Source organism: Ixodes scapularis, unplaced genomic scaffold (genome assembly GCF_016920785.2).
Source record: "Ixodes scapularis isolate PalLabHiFi unplaced genomic scaffold, ASM1692078v2 PGA_scaffold3__209_contigs__length_174095766, whole genome shotgun sequence".
In the NCBI taxonomy this organism is placed as follows: domain Eukaryota; kingdom Metazoa; phylum Arthropoda; class Arachnida; order Ixodida; family Ixodidae; genus Ixodes; species Ixodes scapularis.
In genome coordinates this window covers 45,368,176-45,382,346 of record NW_024609868.1, presented here as the reverse complement: position 1 = coordinate 45,382,346, position 14,171 = coordinate 45,368,176, and the positions used below count along the sequence as shown (strand labels likewise).

Below are 14,171 nucleotides of genomic sequence, written 5' to 3'. Positions count from 1 at the left end.
GGTTTGCTTCTCACGAAAGTTCATCTTCGTCACATATTTTTTTGGTGAAGGGGAGGGGCGCATAACAGACGAAACGACAAAAGATAGCACTAAGTAAACTTGTATTCGCAAAAATATCACAAGGGTGCAGGCGAGCTGGTGAATATTAACCTTTTTGGGTTACCTTGAGACTAGTGTAGAGAAGAAACATCGAAACGTAGAAGAGACAGAAAATGGACGGGACGACATCTCGAAGGAGGCTTCGACCTCTCTATTTTCTGTCTGGTAATCCAACATGGTTGTATTTGAAAACACAGAGGACGGACACAAAAAAGTGAACAAGAGCAAGGGCGTTTGTTTTTGTCTACTTTTTCGTGTTCGTCCTCTGTGTTTGCGCGTAGAAGCTTACTTAATTACATGGAGCACAGAAACAAGTCTTGCTAGACAAAATGTAGGGAGGGATTATATGATATGGAATCTGGTAATTAGCAATGCTTGTGTTCCCATAAGTATAAATATTACGAGTTTTTTTTTTTCCCGGAACTTCGTGATTATATTTGTAGACTCATCAAGAAGGAAGCCTTCTACATACACTGGAGGCCTTACACCCACTACGGACCATACGCCGTCGGGCTTTTCATGGGCCTGCTGTTCTACAGGAAGCAAAAGATACGCTTCAGCAAGGTTGGCAAGACACACTGATGTACTTCGTAGTGCAATGCACTGATATTTGGTTCCATAAAACAATTGTATCACTGTAAAAATAATATACGAAGGTTGCAAGTAATATCAAAAAGCCTACTTACTCGGTCGCGTAAGAGGCGCTCATGACCGTTTACAGTTTCCGGTGTTGTAGCTACATATGCCTAACGTTTTGCAACGAGCGAGATCCGGAGGGCGCCAAGAGTGTCTCTTAAGGTATATTCTGCCGGTTCATTTTTTTTAACTAGGAGCGAACCTTACTCTGCACATGATGCTACTGAAACTATTAACCTGCTATATTAGTGAATGATTGTCCATTTTGTTCTCGAGCTCCCCATCAGATATCCGAATTACTCAGGAAATTAAATCTTCAATATGACAAAGTAAAAACAAAACAGCAATAGTTAGGAAGCTATAATACATTCTGAATGACTAGTGATGACTCGCGTTGAACCCTTTAAAATGCCTTTATGCATAGCATTCGCGCTTTACTAAAAAAGCGAACTGGATTATCTTAAGTGAATATTTTTTTTATCATGCCGGAAAGCTTACATAGGTATACCATCGTTTATCCTTCAAGACTTTACTTCTAACCTGTACCGAAAGCTATGCGCTGCGTTAAGAAGGAAAGAAAAAAAAACTTCGGAACAGGAGCCACATAAAGGGAAGTAAGGCTTCAGAATTACGATAAGTTTGCATGGTGGGATTTGAAAAGCGATAGCCTTCATGCATTCGAAACCTTATCGCACGAGCCGTGTTTTCAAATTTTAATTGCCTTAGCAGTGAAGCTTTTGTCCTGTATAAAAATAGAGCGCGTTTAATTGACTCATTTATAGTGATCTAGATTAGAGCAAGCTGCCACCATAAAATGTAAACTTTTTTTATCAGATGTGTATCTTGGTTACACCGTTCGACTGCGTGATGACGTAAAGCTAATTGTCAGTCATAATGGCGCGTTTCGAAAGGTCATGCGTCCAGGCAGCGGGTAGAGCGTCATATCTGGGAGCTGTTAACTTATCTCGAACAAATTGTTGCCTCACTCGAATCTCAGAAAGGACGCATCGTCACAGCGATAATTCCGACATAGCGAGGAAGCATTTGTCAAAAGAAACTTGCATGCCAAAGTTACAACTTTACCATGGGCCGGCTATAGCTGAGGAGATAATAAAGTACGAAGCAGCTACGTCAGAGGAGTAATTACTTTTTTTCTGCTATTGTTCGAGGGTGTTTCGTAACACATTTAGTTTTGTCAAGCGGGTAAATAACCTGATTTTGAGAACAATATTTGTTTCGTAAAATGCAGTATATTGATGTCGTGTTATAGGCACAGATCCTAGCAAGACAAATTGCGGCGAACGGGTACTTGTTGAATGATGTTTCGCTATCGGAACTGTCAGGAGGCTTTCATAGTAATGGTGGCGGTTACACTTTTATTCCAATAAAAGACAACTTGCTCCTGTTTCCGAAGACACGCTGTGTAGTGCAGAACATTTTGTGCGAGTTGCTCCGCCTCGTGTGGCGCCCTTCCTGATTTTTCGAGATTTCCGTCACAGCCGTGTCGACACTGTTGTAATCACGCACACACAAAAATACATTTTTGAATAAGTTTACCGGTGAATACGTTTTGTTCAGTGAATTTGAATTAGTTTATAGTGACTGAAAGATTAAGAAATGCAGGACATGGCGAACTGTCAGCATCTCACTATCGGTAAGTAGCCAATAAAATTGCAGACTTAGTCGATAAAGACACACACACACACAGACATCTGAAATGAAAAAAAAAAAAAAAACGTAAACACAAAATCCCCAAAGTTTTTTTTTAGGGTTATATTAGTGACAATAATAAACACTCTCCGAACGTGTTTGCCATACCTGAGCAATGCGCACTGAACGCAGGGTTTGGCCATTCTCGGCTGGGCAATGGCCATCAGTCTCCAGTTGGCAATGATCTACGGGATCCGGGACTGGCACGAGCACTACGAGACCGTCGGAATCATCGGCTACGTCTTCGCCGTCACACACCGCACGGCATGGGCCGCTACCGTCGCCTACATAGTATTCGCCACACACTTCGGCCTCGGGGGTATGCATCAAGAGGGCGTCGTGACGCGTTGTGAATCTGAGTCACGCAGTGTCAACGTTATTAAACCACTCAGTTGGGAAACTGCCATAGAGATTGTTTTAAAAAGTGGCCCCGATTTGTCCTGGAGCACCGAGCTAATGACGAACACAACGCCGCCATTTCTCCCGCAGCGGCCATTCGAGGAACCGCACTTTAGTTCCATTTTGGCTTTAATCGGCCATTTTGGAGCCGAAACATATACAGTGGAAGAAGTTACAGGAGTGCCACCCCCGTCTCCCCAGCGGACGCGCCGCGTCTTACTACCGAAGTTAAAATGCGCCTAGGTCGGGACGCGCTACCTGAAAGCACCGCTGAGGCATAGTTGTATAAAAACAATATTAATTGTGCCGCAAAACCTTGCAAACTAAAGATTTTAAAAACATCACGCGCCCCTCATTTTGTACTGAACTCCAATAAATTTCATACAAAAAGAGTCTTTTCCGTGACTACAGTAGAGACAAATGATAAAGAGTGGCGCTTCTGTCGTATTTAGCTCGGTCTCGGTGGACGCCAGCGGCCCAGGTTTCGACGGTGAGTTTCCACACTGAGTGTTTTAGTAACGTTGGGCAGTGTGAAAAAGACCGCAGCCAAAAGAATGCTTTGTACTTTCGTTTTATCCAAACGTCCAAAAGTCCAAACGCAGCCGACGCTGCGAGCTGATGTGGCCAATCAGACAGCGTCAATAAAGCACCTTCATGATGTTCGTCATATTTTCTTACGTGTTCTACCATTGCTGAACCGACCATAAATTGAAAAGGCCTCGTGATTTTCTCTTTTGTCGGTGCTTGCTTGGTCCTATTAGCTGGTAGCTTCGACTGCGTCTGAACGTAAGCTCAAACGAAGTATGGTAATGTTTCAATTTCTTCTTTAGGGTTGTACCAGAGCTGACCGATTTGCTAGGCAACATAGGAATTTTGAATAGTGTCCACCACGCTTATAACTGCAATGATGTAAATCCACCTGCACCTGGCTGGTTTGTTCGAAAAAACATTCTTCACGAATGTATTCAAATTGCATGTCGTGAGTGTTTCAGCGTTTTTCACTGGAACTGAGTCTTGGTTACGCTGTCCCGTTTATACCTAAAATTTTACGAATATTTCTCGAACGTTTGTTTGAGCTGGCAGGCGATTCTTTTCAATTTTATACACCTGGAGTTCTTTCATCGGCCAAAATATTATTTTCCAAAAAATTCTGCGTTTTATGCATGGCTTGTTTAATATATAAATATATATAAACAATCGTATATCTGAATAAAAGTTAACAGCGGTTTGTATAACTCATCAGTGCTTTAGCGTATAAAACCTGTTATATGTAACACAAGGAGAAACTCGCCAACAAAGGCTAAGTCGAGCTGATACTTAGTAGAGCGGGGACAGGACGATGTTTATAGTTTCTCGAGTATGCTGAAGAAGTTTATGATTTCTCAGTTTTGAGGACTGCGCTTATTTGCAGGCTGGATCGGACAGTTTCTGCAGTGGAAGGCGCTGGTGCCGCTGAGTAGGTTGACCTTCCTCACGTACCTTCTTCACCCGCTGGTCATGTGGTACAAGAACGGAAACCTCAGAGAACGTGTGTTCCTCCGACACTTCCCCGAAATGGTGAGCTGCTCAGATATCTTATTGTTCAACCTCTTACGTAGGATGACTATGGCGCGCTAAGCAGACAATTCACTTGTTTACCATTACATGTTTGGCTTAATATCGCATTATAAATATAATAATAAGCATTTTCCAGATGGTAATAATAAAAAAATTCTTGAAAGACCTTAATTTTTCTTTTATTGATTAATTAGAAACACTGCGGCCCACGAATGGAGGTAATGCGACGTGGTAAAACAAATAATGACTGCCAATCTTTCGTTCTTGTTATTTTTCATGTTCAAGAGGTTTTTTCTTTGGAGATTTCAGAACATATGAAGCAATTCATAGATTAACACGAGGTATATTGTAGACTTTGGGAGTAAATATTATAAATCTATATTATGATTTTAAAAAAACGTGTAAGCGATTGAACTGTTTGTAACGAAACAATACACAATACCATAACGATAATGATCCCTGGAGAAGGGAATCAAAGAGGGCAAAGGACAAACACAAATCTCCAAACACTGTTAGGTAACTGGTGCGCGACTGAAGAATCCGCCTCGTCATAGTGTTTGAAGATTTGTGTTTATCCTTTGTCCCCTTTGTTCCCCTTCTCAAGAGATTATTATCGTTATTGTTGTCCAGCTCGCTTGCCCTTTTGGATTAATTGCTTTATCAACATAATGCCATTTTTATTTACTTTTCGTATATCTCAACCTTTGTCTAAGTGAAGGTATATATACAGTTGAATCTTCAAGTGCGTTTTTCTTATTTCAATGTTTCGTGGAATGGACAAGGGGCTGGTTTACGGAGTTTATTAAATGTTGTTTAACATGTAAATCCTAAACGTGGTCTTATATGTAAACGGTGCTGCCATAACAATATTTTTTTCTCGTGTTAGGGTGTAAACTAGAAGGAAAAGTTTCTCGAAATCCACGAAAGATTGGGAGGTATATACTATTGTTATAACTTGCTGTAGGATGCCTTCAAAATTATGTGAAATATCAATCATATAGGTTTTGACCTCACATTCATGGGTTTTATTACCTCTTGAGTAAGGAAGTAAAAATCAAATATATATATATATATATATATATATATATATATATATATAGAGAGAGAGAGAGAGAGAGAGAGAGAGATGCAATCGCTAGATAATATACCTACGTATAGTAAATTTATGCGACATAAGTCGATGACTTATATAGTCGATGTCCACCCTTTTTTCAACCGAGACAGGGTTTGCTGAATCCCCCAGCATATGCCGCTGATTATTATGGCCATATGTTGGCTCCTTTTCAAACTTAAGCCAATAGAAATATGTCACATATTTTAATGCCATATCTTTTTTGTTAGTATTGTTATCGGATCCCTTCAAAATAAACACCCCATAAGCTGGCCGCATTTAGGCGAATTTATAGAACTTATGTAATGATATACGTTACTCGCTTGTAATTATTATTTTTATGCTGGGCAGTTACACTTTCTATGAAAATTTGTGCTTGACATACTGTTCCTAACTGCGTCCCACTTAGTCTAAGGCGTTGCCTCTTTGTTGCGTTTCTGAATTTTTTTTCTCCTTATTGTCAGATTTTCTTGAGGTCATTTGGTTGCTTGTCATCCATGAATCATCAACATCTGTAACTTTGTCTTTTTTTATTTTACGGTAAATCATGTTCTTAAAACAATTGGAGGTCAGCTGCTTTAAGCACTGACATACCGACGGTTGCCTAAAGGAACCGCCTGTTTTCCTCTATCACACTTTCATTCAACCACTTCCTCTTCCCCCCTTGCGTTCTCTTACAAACTCACACGTGTTCTCGTCACGCGTGCGGCCTACTTTGGCCCTTCCAATTAACTCAATTAATTCTAGCTTATTAGCAGCCTACCTCAAGCAGAGATTTATTTCTTGTTCTGAAATTCCGAACTTTTTTCCGCAACAGGCCAACAACGTCGTTTCCGACCTGGTCTTCTCATACGCGGTCGCTTTCATCGCCACCCTGCTGTTCGAGGTGCCCGTCCTGAACCTGGAGAAGATCATCCTCAGGCCCTTCATGGGGGCGCCCAAGAAACAGGGTGGCAATGGCCGGTCGGGCAACGGCGTCTCGAACACGGCCTACTCGCCCGAGTCGCCTCCCGTCGACTTCGTGATTAACGGACACCACTACCCCGACGACTACAAGAGGGCCGCCGGAGAACGGAACAGTTCTTCGAGGCTTTGATGGGAACGACGAGAAACAACGCGGGGTACGCGACCGTATCGTACCAATACTACCTAGAAGAGGAGTCTCGCGCCTTTCGCCTTCAATCGTCATCGCTAGTGAATCTACGCAGCACCCCCTAGCTTGCGTCAGCGTCGCCGCCAGCGCGTTTCGCAGCGTCCCACACAGCGAGCGCTACGCTAGCAGATGGCGACGTTAAGGCGGACGTGCCGACGCCAAGACGGACGCGTCTTGGCGTCGGCACGTCTTGGCAAACACAGCTTCGGTGTGTTTGCCGCTAGGGGCGGGTCGGAGGATTCACAAATGATAACGTCATGAGTGGGCCTTGCCTTCTAGGCGGCGTTGGTCTTACCGAGTTACGTCTTTGATGGCGGAGGTGGATCTGCATTCCGTGCGCGTGTTGGTACGCGTCTACAATTGTCCCCGTCTCAACGCTTCCGCAGCGAGATATGTGAACAGCGGAAGACGACGTCCGGGGGATCGAGACGACTCCTATCGCGATTTTCTTGTTTGTTGACGGGACTGATGTTTTGTAGTTAGGATTTATTTCTTTTTGTTTTGGTTTTCCAGTTTGACGTATCTGGAGGACGTTTTGTGCGACGTGAAATATGAGCCCCACTGCATTTTAGTCTACGTTTACAACGACACCGTGCAGTGCGGTCACGACGCGGAAGCGTGGCCTCACGTTTGCTACGCACGAATTTAGGAATAGGAGATGGACGGTTTTGTAGACGCGTAAGTAACTAGGTCGATGAACGATATGTAACGTGTCACGAGAAAGAACACGTGCCATTTTAAAACAATGTTTAGTTGATGGGGCGGTTGCTTTTATTACACAGTCGTGTACAGTGTGCTCGGATTAAACCCCAGTGGTCTTTCGTTCTTCGATTTCATCGGGTCATTGATAAAATGAATTAATGCGTACATAAAAACTTTAGGGGCTACGCTTCAAAAAATTTCTAACGATGTCCTTCGGATAGCATCGTCAAAAGGGGATCGCAGTGTAGTAACCAAGAAATGTTTGCCTGGGTTGCACAGGGAGTAACGGCGAGCAATACCATCTTGATACCTCTCGTTGTTCTTTCGATTTTAGGGGAAGTTTACTCACACGCTCAATATCTATGTAGACCTCTGCACGCTCTTTAATCTACTCTCGGAGAGCGCCCCCTATGAGGTTGGGATACTTCGAGTCGCCTAATTTATGGTAATGTATAGATTTACTGCCTTTCTTTTGATACCATATCAAACGAATAAAAAGTACTAATGAAGGTACTTAGAAAAAAGTGTTTTATAGTTTGTTTTAAGCAAGAGTTTCGAACTCTGGCAGACCTCGTGAAAGTGTATAGCTCATGTTGAAATGACGGGCAACATAACCCAGACATATGACGTCGTCCGTTACGCCCTTATGTTTCTGAGATCGTGTCTTTTTGTAAATAAACTTCAAATTGTTTAACGAAGCCTGTTTGTCGTATTTCATCTGAATGGATTTGAATGTTGTTTTTTTTTTGTGGGTATTTAGCGCTCTGTTTCATGGACGCCGCCATGTTTCGTTTATGCTGACGCCACAACACAGTAAGGGAGGAGGGGGGGCTGGTGCCTTTTTGCGAGACTCCGTTTCTTCCTTGTGCAAGAACGTCAGAAATGCATGTTCACGAAGCTCCAAGAACAACACCGATGCCAAGAGTGCTGTAAAAAAGCAAAAAAAAAATCCTGTTTTATGCGCAGCCCCTTTTTTCACAAGAGCCCTGTGTTTGAGAGTATTATTTTCTTTTTTTTTTCGCCGAGGGCTAGGAGTTCAGACACTGGTCTATACAGAGGACTTGCACGTGACGTCAGTCCGCCCTCTTTCCGGCGACCAGAAAAACTTTAGCGCAACCGAAGCTACCCTTTCACGTACCCGTTTCTTCTATTATGTCTTACCAAATGACGCCACTGAGAGTAAGAGACGCAGGGAGGGGCGAGCCCGAAGCCCGGAGCACTCAGTTTGTAACACTCAAAATAAAAACGCCGTCGAAAAAAAAAAAAAAAAAAGAGTGTCGCAATTTGCCTTGCAATGGTGTTGCTACGTGAAATGTTCTTTGTTTAGCGCTAGTAATCTCCAGGCGTTTCTTCGCTAGCTCCACCTCCAGGTGTCTACACTGAATCGACTCCTCTCCAACCCTTCACTCCTCCCCACCCATTGACCCATGGACTTTCTCCGCGAGGTCGGCCTGCGTCCAAAAAGTACAAGGAATGACGGGCAGGCGGGTAAACTGAATTCATGTACCGTATACCGTCACTTTCCCCCTAAATATAGCCGGGAAAGAGAATTTCCGCATAGGTCACGTGACGTGAATGTTTCCGCAGAATTTAGCGCGGAAACAGAATTTATGTATGCGTCACATGACATATAGTCATATGCCATCATTTTCTCCCGCTACATTCAGTGGGAAAACTGAATTTATCCTGAGGTCACGTAATGTCCATCTTCCCGTTAAATCTAGCGGGAAACTGAATTTGCGTTTAGGTCACGTGTCACGTGACGTCATTTCTTGCGCTAAAATTAGCGGGGAAACTTAATTTGGGTATAAGTCGGGTGATATGAAACCACGTGACGTGTTTTTTTTTTTTCCTTACATTTAGGAGGAAAATTTGCGGTTACGCTTCTTCACGCTTCACTTCACATGAAAAAAAAAAAAAAAAACGTTTTACGATAAAATTACGAAGCTAAGAGATTCATGTGATGCCACTCGTCGCTCTCGCCGGGGAGGAGGCGCGAGCAGATTGTGTTCGGGTCTAGCTTCAAACCAGGAACGGTTCGTTTCACGCCAACGTAGAGGGCGCTCCGATCAAGAAGCTCTCCGTGAAATAGAAGAAGCAGGAGGGGCCCACGTTCGCGAAAGGCGACCGGCGCGGTGACGCCGCGGAGGTGAACAGACTTTGAAAAGGAAGAAACTCTCCTTGCTGACACAATAGGGAAGAAGTGCTAATATAATAGGAAATGAGCTAACAGAAGGGCCTCGTGACTCGGGCGCCATCTACCCGCGTTCAAGAAAAGCGCCAGGCGCGCTGAACATAATCTGACGCTGTGGCATCGCCTAAACAAGTTTCTTGCGCCGTGGCTGAAAGTGACTATACAACAACCAGCAACATTGAGCGAATCGTTCCTGGCTTTTTTTATTAGTGAATGGCGTTGAAAGGGCGAGTTAAATTTATTTTTCCTCACGCTCGCATCAAAATGTTCTCCTTTCAAAGTACCTGAACTACCTTGTCGGGTACTTAGCCGGTCGCAATCTTGCATGTGAGCCAGCGCTTCCTAGCGCTGAAAAACGAAAACCTATCGGATCACCTGCTATGCTAGACTTCAAGTAAAAGAAAAAATATATGATTCAAAGTTCTTTTTAAATTTTCTTGTTTTTTTATTCCGTCATATTTCTGGAGTTATCTGGACGATGTAGGCATAACGCACCTTCCAGATTACCACTGTCCAAGGCAGCTCACGGTGCGGAGGGGAGGTAGAGGGAAGTCCGGAGATAACCTATCGCACCGTTCTCCGCTCACATATCGTCACGTTGGACGCCAGCACGCAGCCAGGCAGGCAGGATTCGACCCTTGAGAAATGCCTATGAATGACCAACTGGAATGTAAGCGGTTTTTTCCTACTAATGCATTATATACGTATCTTGACAACTTAAGGAGAATATAAAATAGCGACAGCCAGTCAGAATGACAATGTTAAGGATATGTGCATGTAACATGCTCACGTCAATAGTGCAATCAAGTCATATCGGTGGTTCAATTTACCGGTTAATTATATGGAGATAAATGAAAAAAAAATTCCAAAGTACGCCTTTAGCATAGCCAGCTCGTAGCTGCATAGGTAAATGATTACTCAATGAAATTAAAAATGTGCTTAACCATTTTTTTTTATTTCTGTTTCTCTTAAGCTCTGGTTCGGCGCCTCAAACTAGAACACAATGGTAGCAAGCCTGTTCTATAGGGTATTGCATTTGCACTCGATCTCCAAAAAATTGGTTACAACAAAAAGTAAAAAAAAGTTAGCGGAACCGGCCTTTTAAATTTAAAAGCACCTGGGTGTTCGCGAGAAAAGAGAATTGTGTTTTCCAGCCAACGTAAATAATCTATACCCGTCGCAAAACAACAAAAATGTAATCCGAATGTGACGCTAGTGGTTGTGATGACGGTACCCGGACCAAAAGATATAAAAGGTAGGCGAAATTTCGTTATGAGCCGACGTGTACCCGAGCCGAATATACCGTCCATACCAAAAATTATATTGAGGGTGCCTGCAGCATTTATTGCCGCAAAGAAAACTTCTCAACAAGAAAACAATATTATTCTTTGGTGACGCCGCGGAGTGTGATTTTGTTTACTGATCTAAGTGCCACATGCATCCACGTTCTCAGCTCTTGCAGTGATACTTATACGCTCAAGAGGATATGTCGGCTTTGAAAGAAATTCCGCCTTTCTGAACTGTCTTTCAATTCAAGTGACGTAATGTTCTCAAACTTTCGCGTTCTATCCCAACCGATAGCGTAAGATTCCCGCGGAGTTTGAGCAATTCTGCGATGCAGAGCTTATTTACGCGGGGCAATAAACACGCTTATTTTTCCCTTACAAATGCCCGGTATATTCCTTTAGCTCACAGCATCATGTCGCGAATAGCATTACGCTACCAGAAGCAGTGGTACTTCTAGGAAGGTCAACAAGATAGTGACTCAAAAAACGGATTTCGCATTTCGTCGAGTTGAGGTAATGTTTCTCGATAAAGCTCTTTTATCTTTTTTCCTTTTTTTTTGGATTGTATCCCGGTGAGTAGCGTGAAAGCGGTTTCAGACATGACTCACGATGAATCACTGATAAGGTATCGGCGGCGAGCGCTGGTCGGCACCCTTACGGCGCATTCACACGAAGCGGTTGCGGTTCAGACACACCGAGGCGCGGCGGACGGTTTCTCGGTGATCACGCGTCATCTTTTCAGACTTGCGTTTGACAACCCTGTTTTAAAATCCGAAATCCACTTTAATACCCGATCTAAAGCCAAATTTTGCTATTTTGGCACTTTGACGATTTTTCTTGGGGATATTCGCACGCATCACGAGTTCAGGCAGCGAAAAAAGAGGCATGGGCATGAAAAACTCGCCTGCGATTCCCTCGACTTCGCTCACAAGCAAAGCCCAGATAGGCGCGCTTTGTTGACTGAGAAGAGAATGCCCCTGGACCCTTTATTCGAATTGGACCCTTCTGGCATCAATAGGTGACCTTGCTCTCATGATAGAGGGCCAGTTTCCCCGCCTCATTGTTCGTTCTTTTCATTTTCGAAGTTGTGAGTGCAGTGGTCTGGTGGACTGTGGTGCGGTTGAATGTGTTCTTTGCTAGCCGGTCGTGGCTTCGTTGGTGGCGGACTCTCCTCTCGTCACTCGCACGTCGATCGAGTCTACTGTTTGTTTGACATTAAGCTCAAATAAACGCCGTATGGATTAACTCTACATCGGCTGGTAGGTACACTTTATTTCTTGAGTATGTTCGCTTTATTTATTTTGGTTGTAGTAAACATACAGGTCAAAATAGCGCAGGTACCTTGCCAGCTCCGCGGTAGCGCGTTGGCTACGAAATCAGGCTCACGACGTCTTTATCGGCTTCCGTGGTGGTCATGCACGGCGTCGAAAGTTTTCAATAGTTCACGCGACTGTCTTAGTGGGTACAAAAGCTGACATTTGGTCGATCAGGTGCGGATAGCGACGTTCTACGGGCAAAGACTAACAAGGCAGCGAGCTTCGGGCAGTGGCACTTGGAATAATGGACAAACTTACCCGAACCAAAACACCGGTTTGAAGCTCGTTAAGATTACGAGTCAATTCTTTTCGCGGCGGATTCAAGTGACGGACGTGAACATCACGTTTTTCTGTTGATTTGACTGCTGTAACGCTGGACTACAGCGCCTTGGACGCCTCACCAGCGACGGATGCCATTTTGCTTCGAAAGCCACCAACGTCGCGTCAGCATCGCGTTGCGATTGGTCGCCGTTTCGCGGTTTGCGAAGGCGGTCGGGTCAAATCGGTCTCGAAGCGGTTAGCAAAAACGTGCTCCAACCGCTCGATCTCAGACGCTTTGTGTTTGCGGATCTGCTTCTTGTGTGAACGCGCCATTACAACGCCGCTATTCTTCGCGTGTACGCCCTGTTTTTCGCCAGGTTTTTTTCCACCCTAGGTGTCGTTGCAGAATTAACGATTCACGGCTACAAAATTATCATAAAACTATAGTCCTGTTGGCAACGAGATGTTTCAGTGGCGCAACATCGCGGTCGCTCGGCCTGTGACTTGGCGATTGTGAATCGAGCAGACGACGCGAAGGGTAATCGCACGGAGTAGTTATGTTAGCTCGCGTCTATGTCAATTGATTACATTTAATTTAGTTGAAGAAAACGTAACTGACATGCCTAGGAGTTTTTTTTTTCCTTCTAAATTACACCATTTCTATGCGACTTTTAAAAGACACAATCTTCAAAATGTTGAAACACAAGCCTGGAGCTTGACATGACAGCTTGCGAGGCGTGCACCGCGGTATCTTAAAGGGATGCTGAACCAAAATCTGGATTCCACAAAACACGCGGCAAAAGCGTGCAACGGGATGCTACAAACACCAAAACATCACCCATACTGCGATATCTCGACCGGATGACCGTATTTTTCAAAAAAAGAGGCGCATTTGGCAGGAATGTTGACGTCCTGTTTCTCCGAGAAGGAGAGGGGACGGCCTCGCGTCTTCTCCGCCTCACGGCCTTGAGGGAGCAAAGCGAAGAGAGGAGGAAACTAGGTATCTTGACGTCACGCGCCTCGTCGGCCTGGTTCAATCTCGACTTCTTTTTCCAAAAATACGGCCGTCCATTTGAGATACCGCCTTACTAGTAGTGTTGCAGGAATTGTAGCGTCCCGCCTACATCTCCAGCATTGCTTTTTTTGAAATCCAAAATTCGGTTCACCATCCCTTTAAAGTATTTTTAGAGCGGAGCTGTTAAGGGTTAGTTTCCTCAGGATCGTGTCCCCCGCAAACAAATGAAGACACCGAACTCTGGACACCTACCGCCATCTATGAGCGACGGCGGCAAGCCACGTATCTGGTTGCCACCGTCGCTCATAGATGGCGTCAGCCTTTCCACTCTGGCTTGCTGACTTGCGGCCGGCCATTACTTTCCATTGTACAGCTTCGCTGGTCTTCCTTCTTCATCAGAGTAAAAAGGATGAAAGTTTCTTTTTTTCTTATTGTTGGAGGTTATTGAAAAAAATTTTGTATTGCTGTAACCAGATTAGAGGACGTCTTGTCATCGTAGCTGTGCACGCGAACCTTGCTGTGTTGCGTGACGCAGATCGCGTTTCGCTAATTTGGAGCTTGCCGCTACCTGTGCTTCTATCCCAGAAAGACTTGGCATTTGCTGGCGAGTATTCGTACGATACCATGCAGGCCATGTCTAAATAATTGTTGTTGTTTTTTTCCAGAAGGGGCCTTCTTTTCTTTTAATCAAATGTATGACAAAGAAGTTGGCAACATGGAGACTTTTGCTCG

General features: G+C 44.1%; 2 protein-coding genes across 3 annotated transcripts in view; both read left to right on the top strand.

The window, feature by feature from the left end:
- LOC120841359 (nose resistant to fluoxetine protein 6-like) overlaps positions 1-7,511 on the top strand; it is a 92,142-nt gene extending 84,631 nt beyond the window's left edge. Inside the window, exons 12-15 of the mRNA XM_040212237.1 lie at positions 543-663; positions 2,578-2,764; positions 4,256-4,401; positions 6,330-7,511. Coding sequence (XP_040068171.1) covers positions 543-663; positions 2,578-2,764; positions 4,256-4,401; positions 6,330-6,608 — 733 coding nt within the window. The 3' untranslated portion in view covers positions 6,609-7,511. The remainder of the gene's footprint in view (positions 1-542; positions 664-2,577; positions 2,765-4,255; positions 4,402-6,329) is intronic.
- A 2,558-nt stretch (positions 7,512-10,069) lies between these two features.
- The window catches only part of LOC120841358 (caspase-1-like), a 28,450-nt gene continuing 24,348 nt past the window's right edge, over positions 10,070-14,171 (top strand). For both annotated transcript variants that reach the window (XM_040212236.2, XM_040212235.2), the window contains exon 1: positions 10,070-10,231. In XM_040212236.2, the coding sequence (XP_040068170.1) occupies positions 10,207-10,231 (25 nt within the window). In that variant the 5' untranslated portion in view covers positions 10,070-10,206. The remainder of the gene's footprint in view (positions 10,232-14,171) is intronic.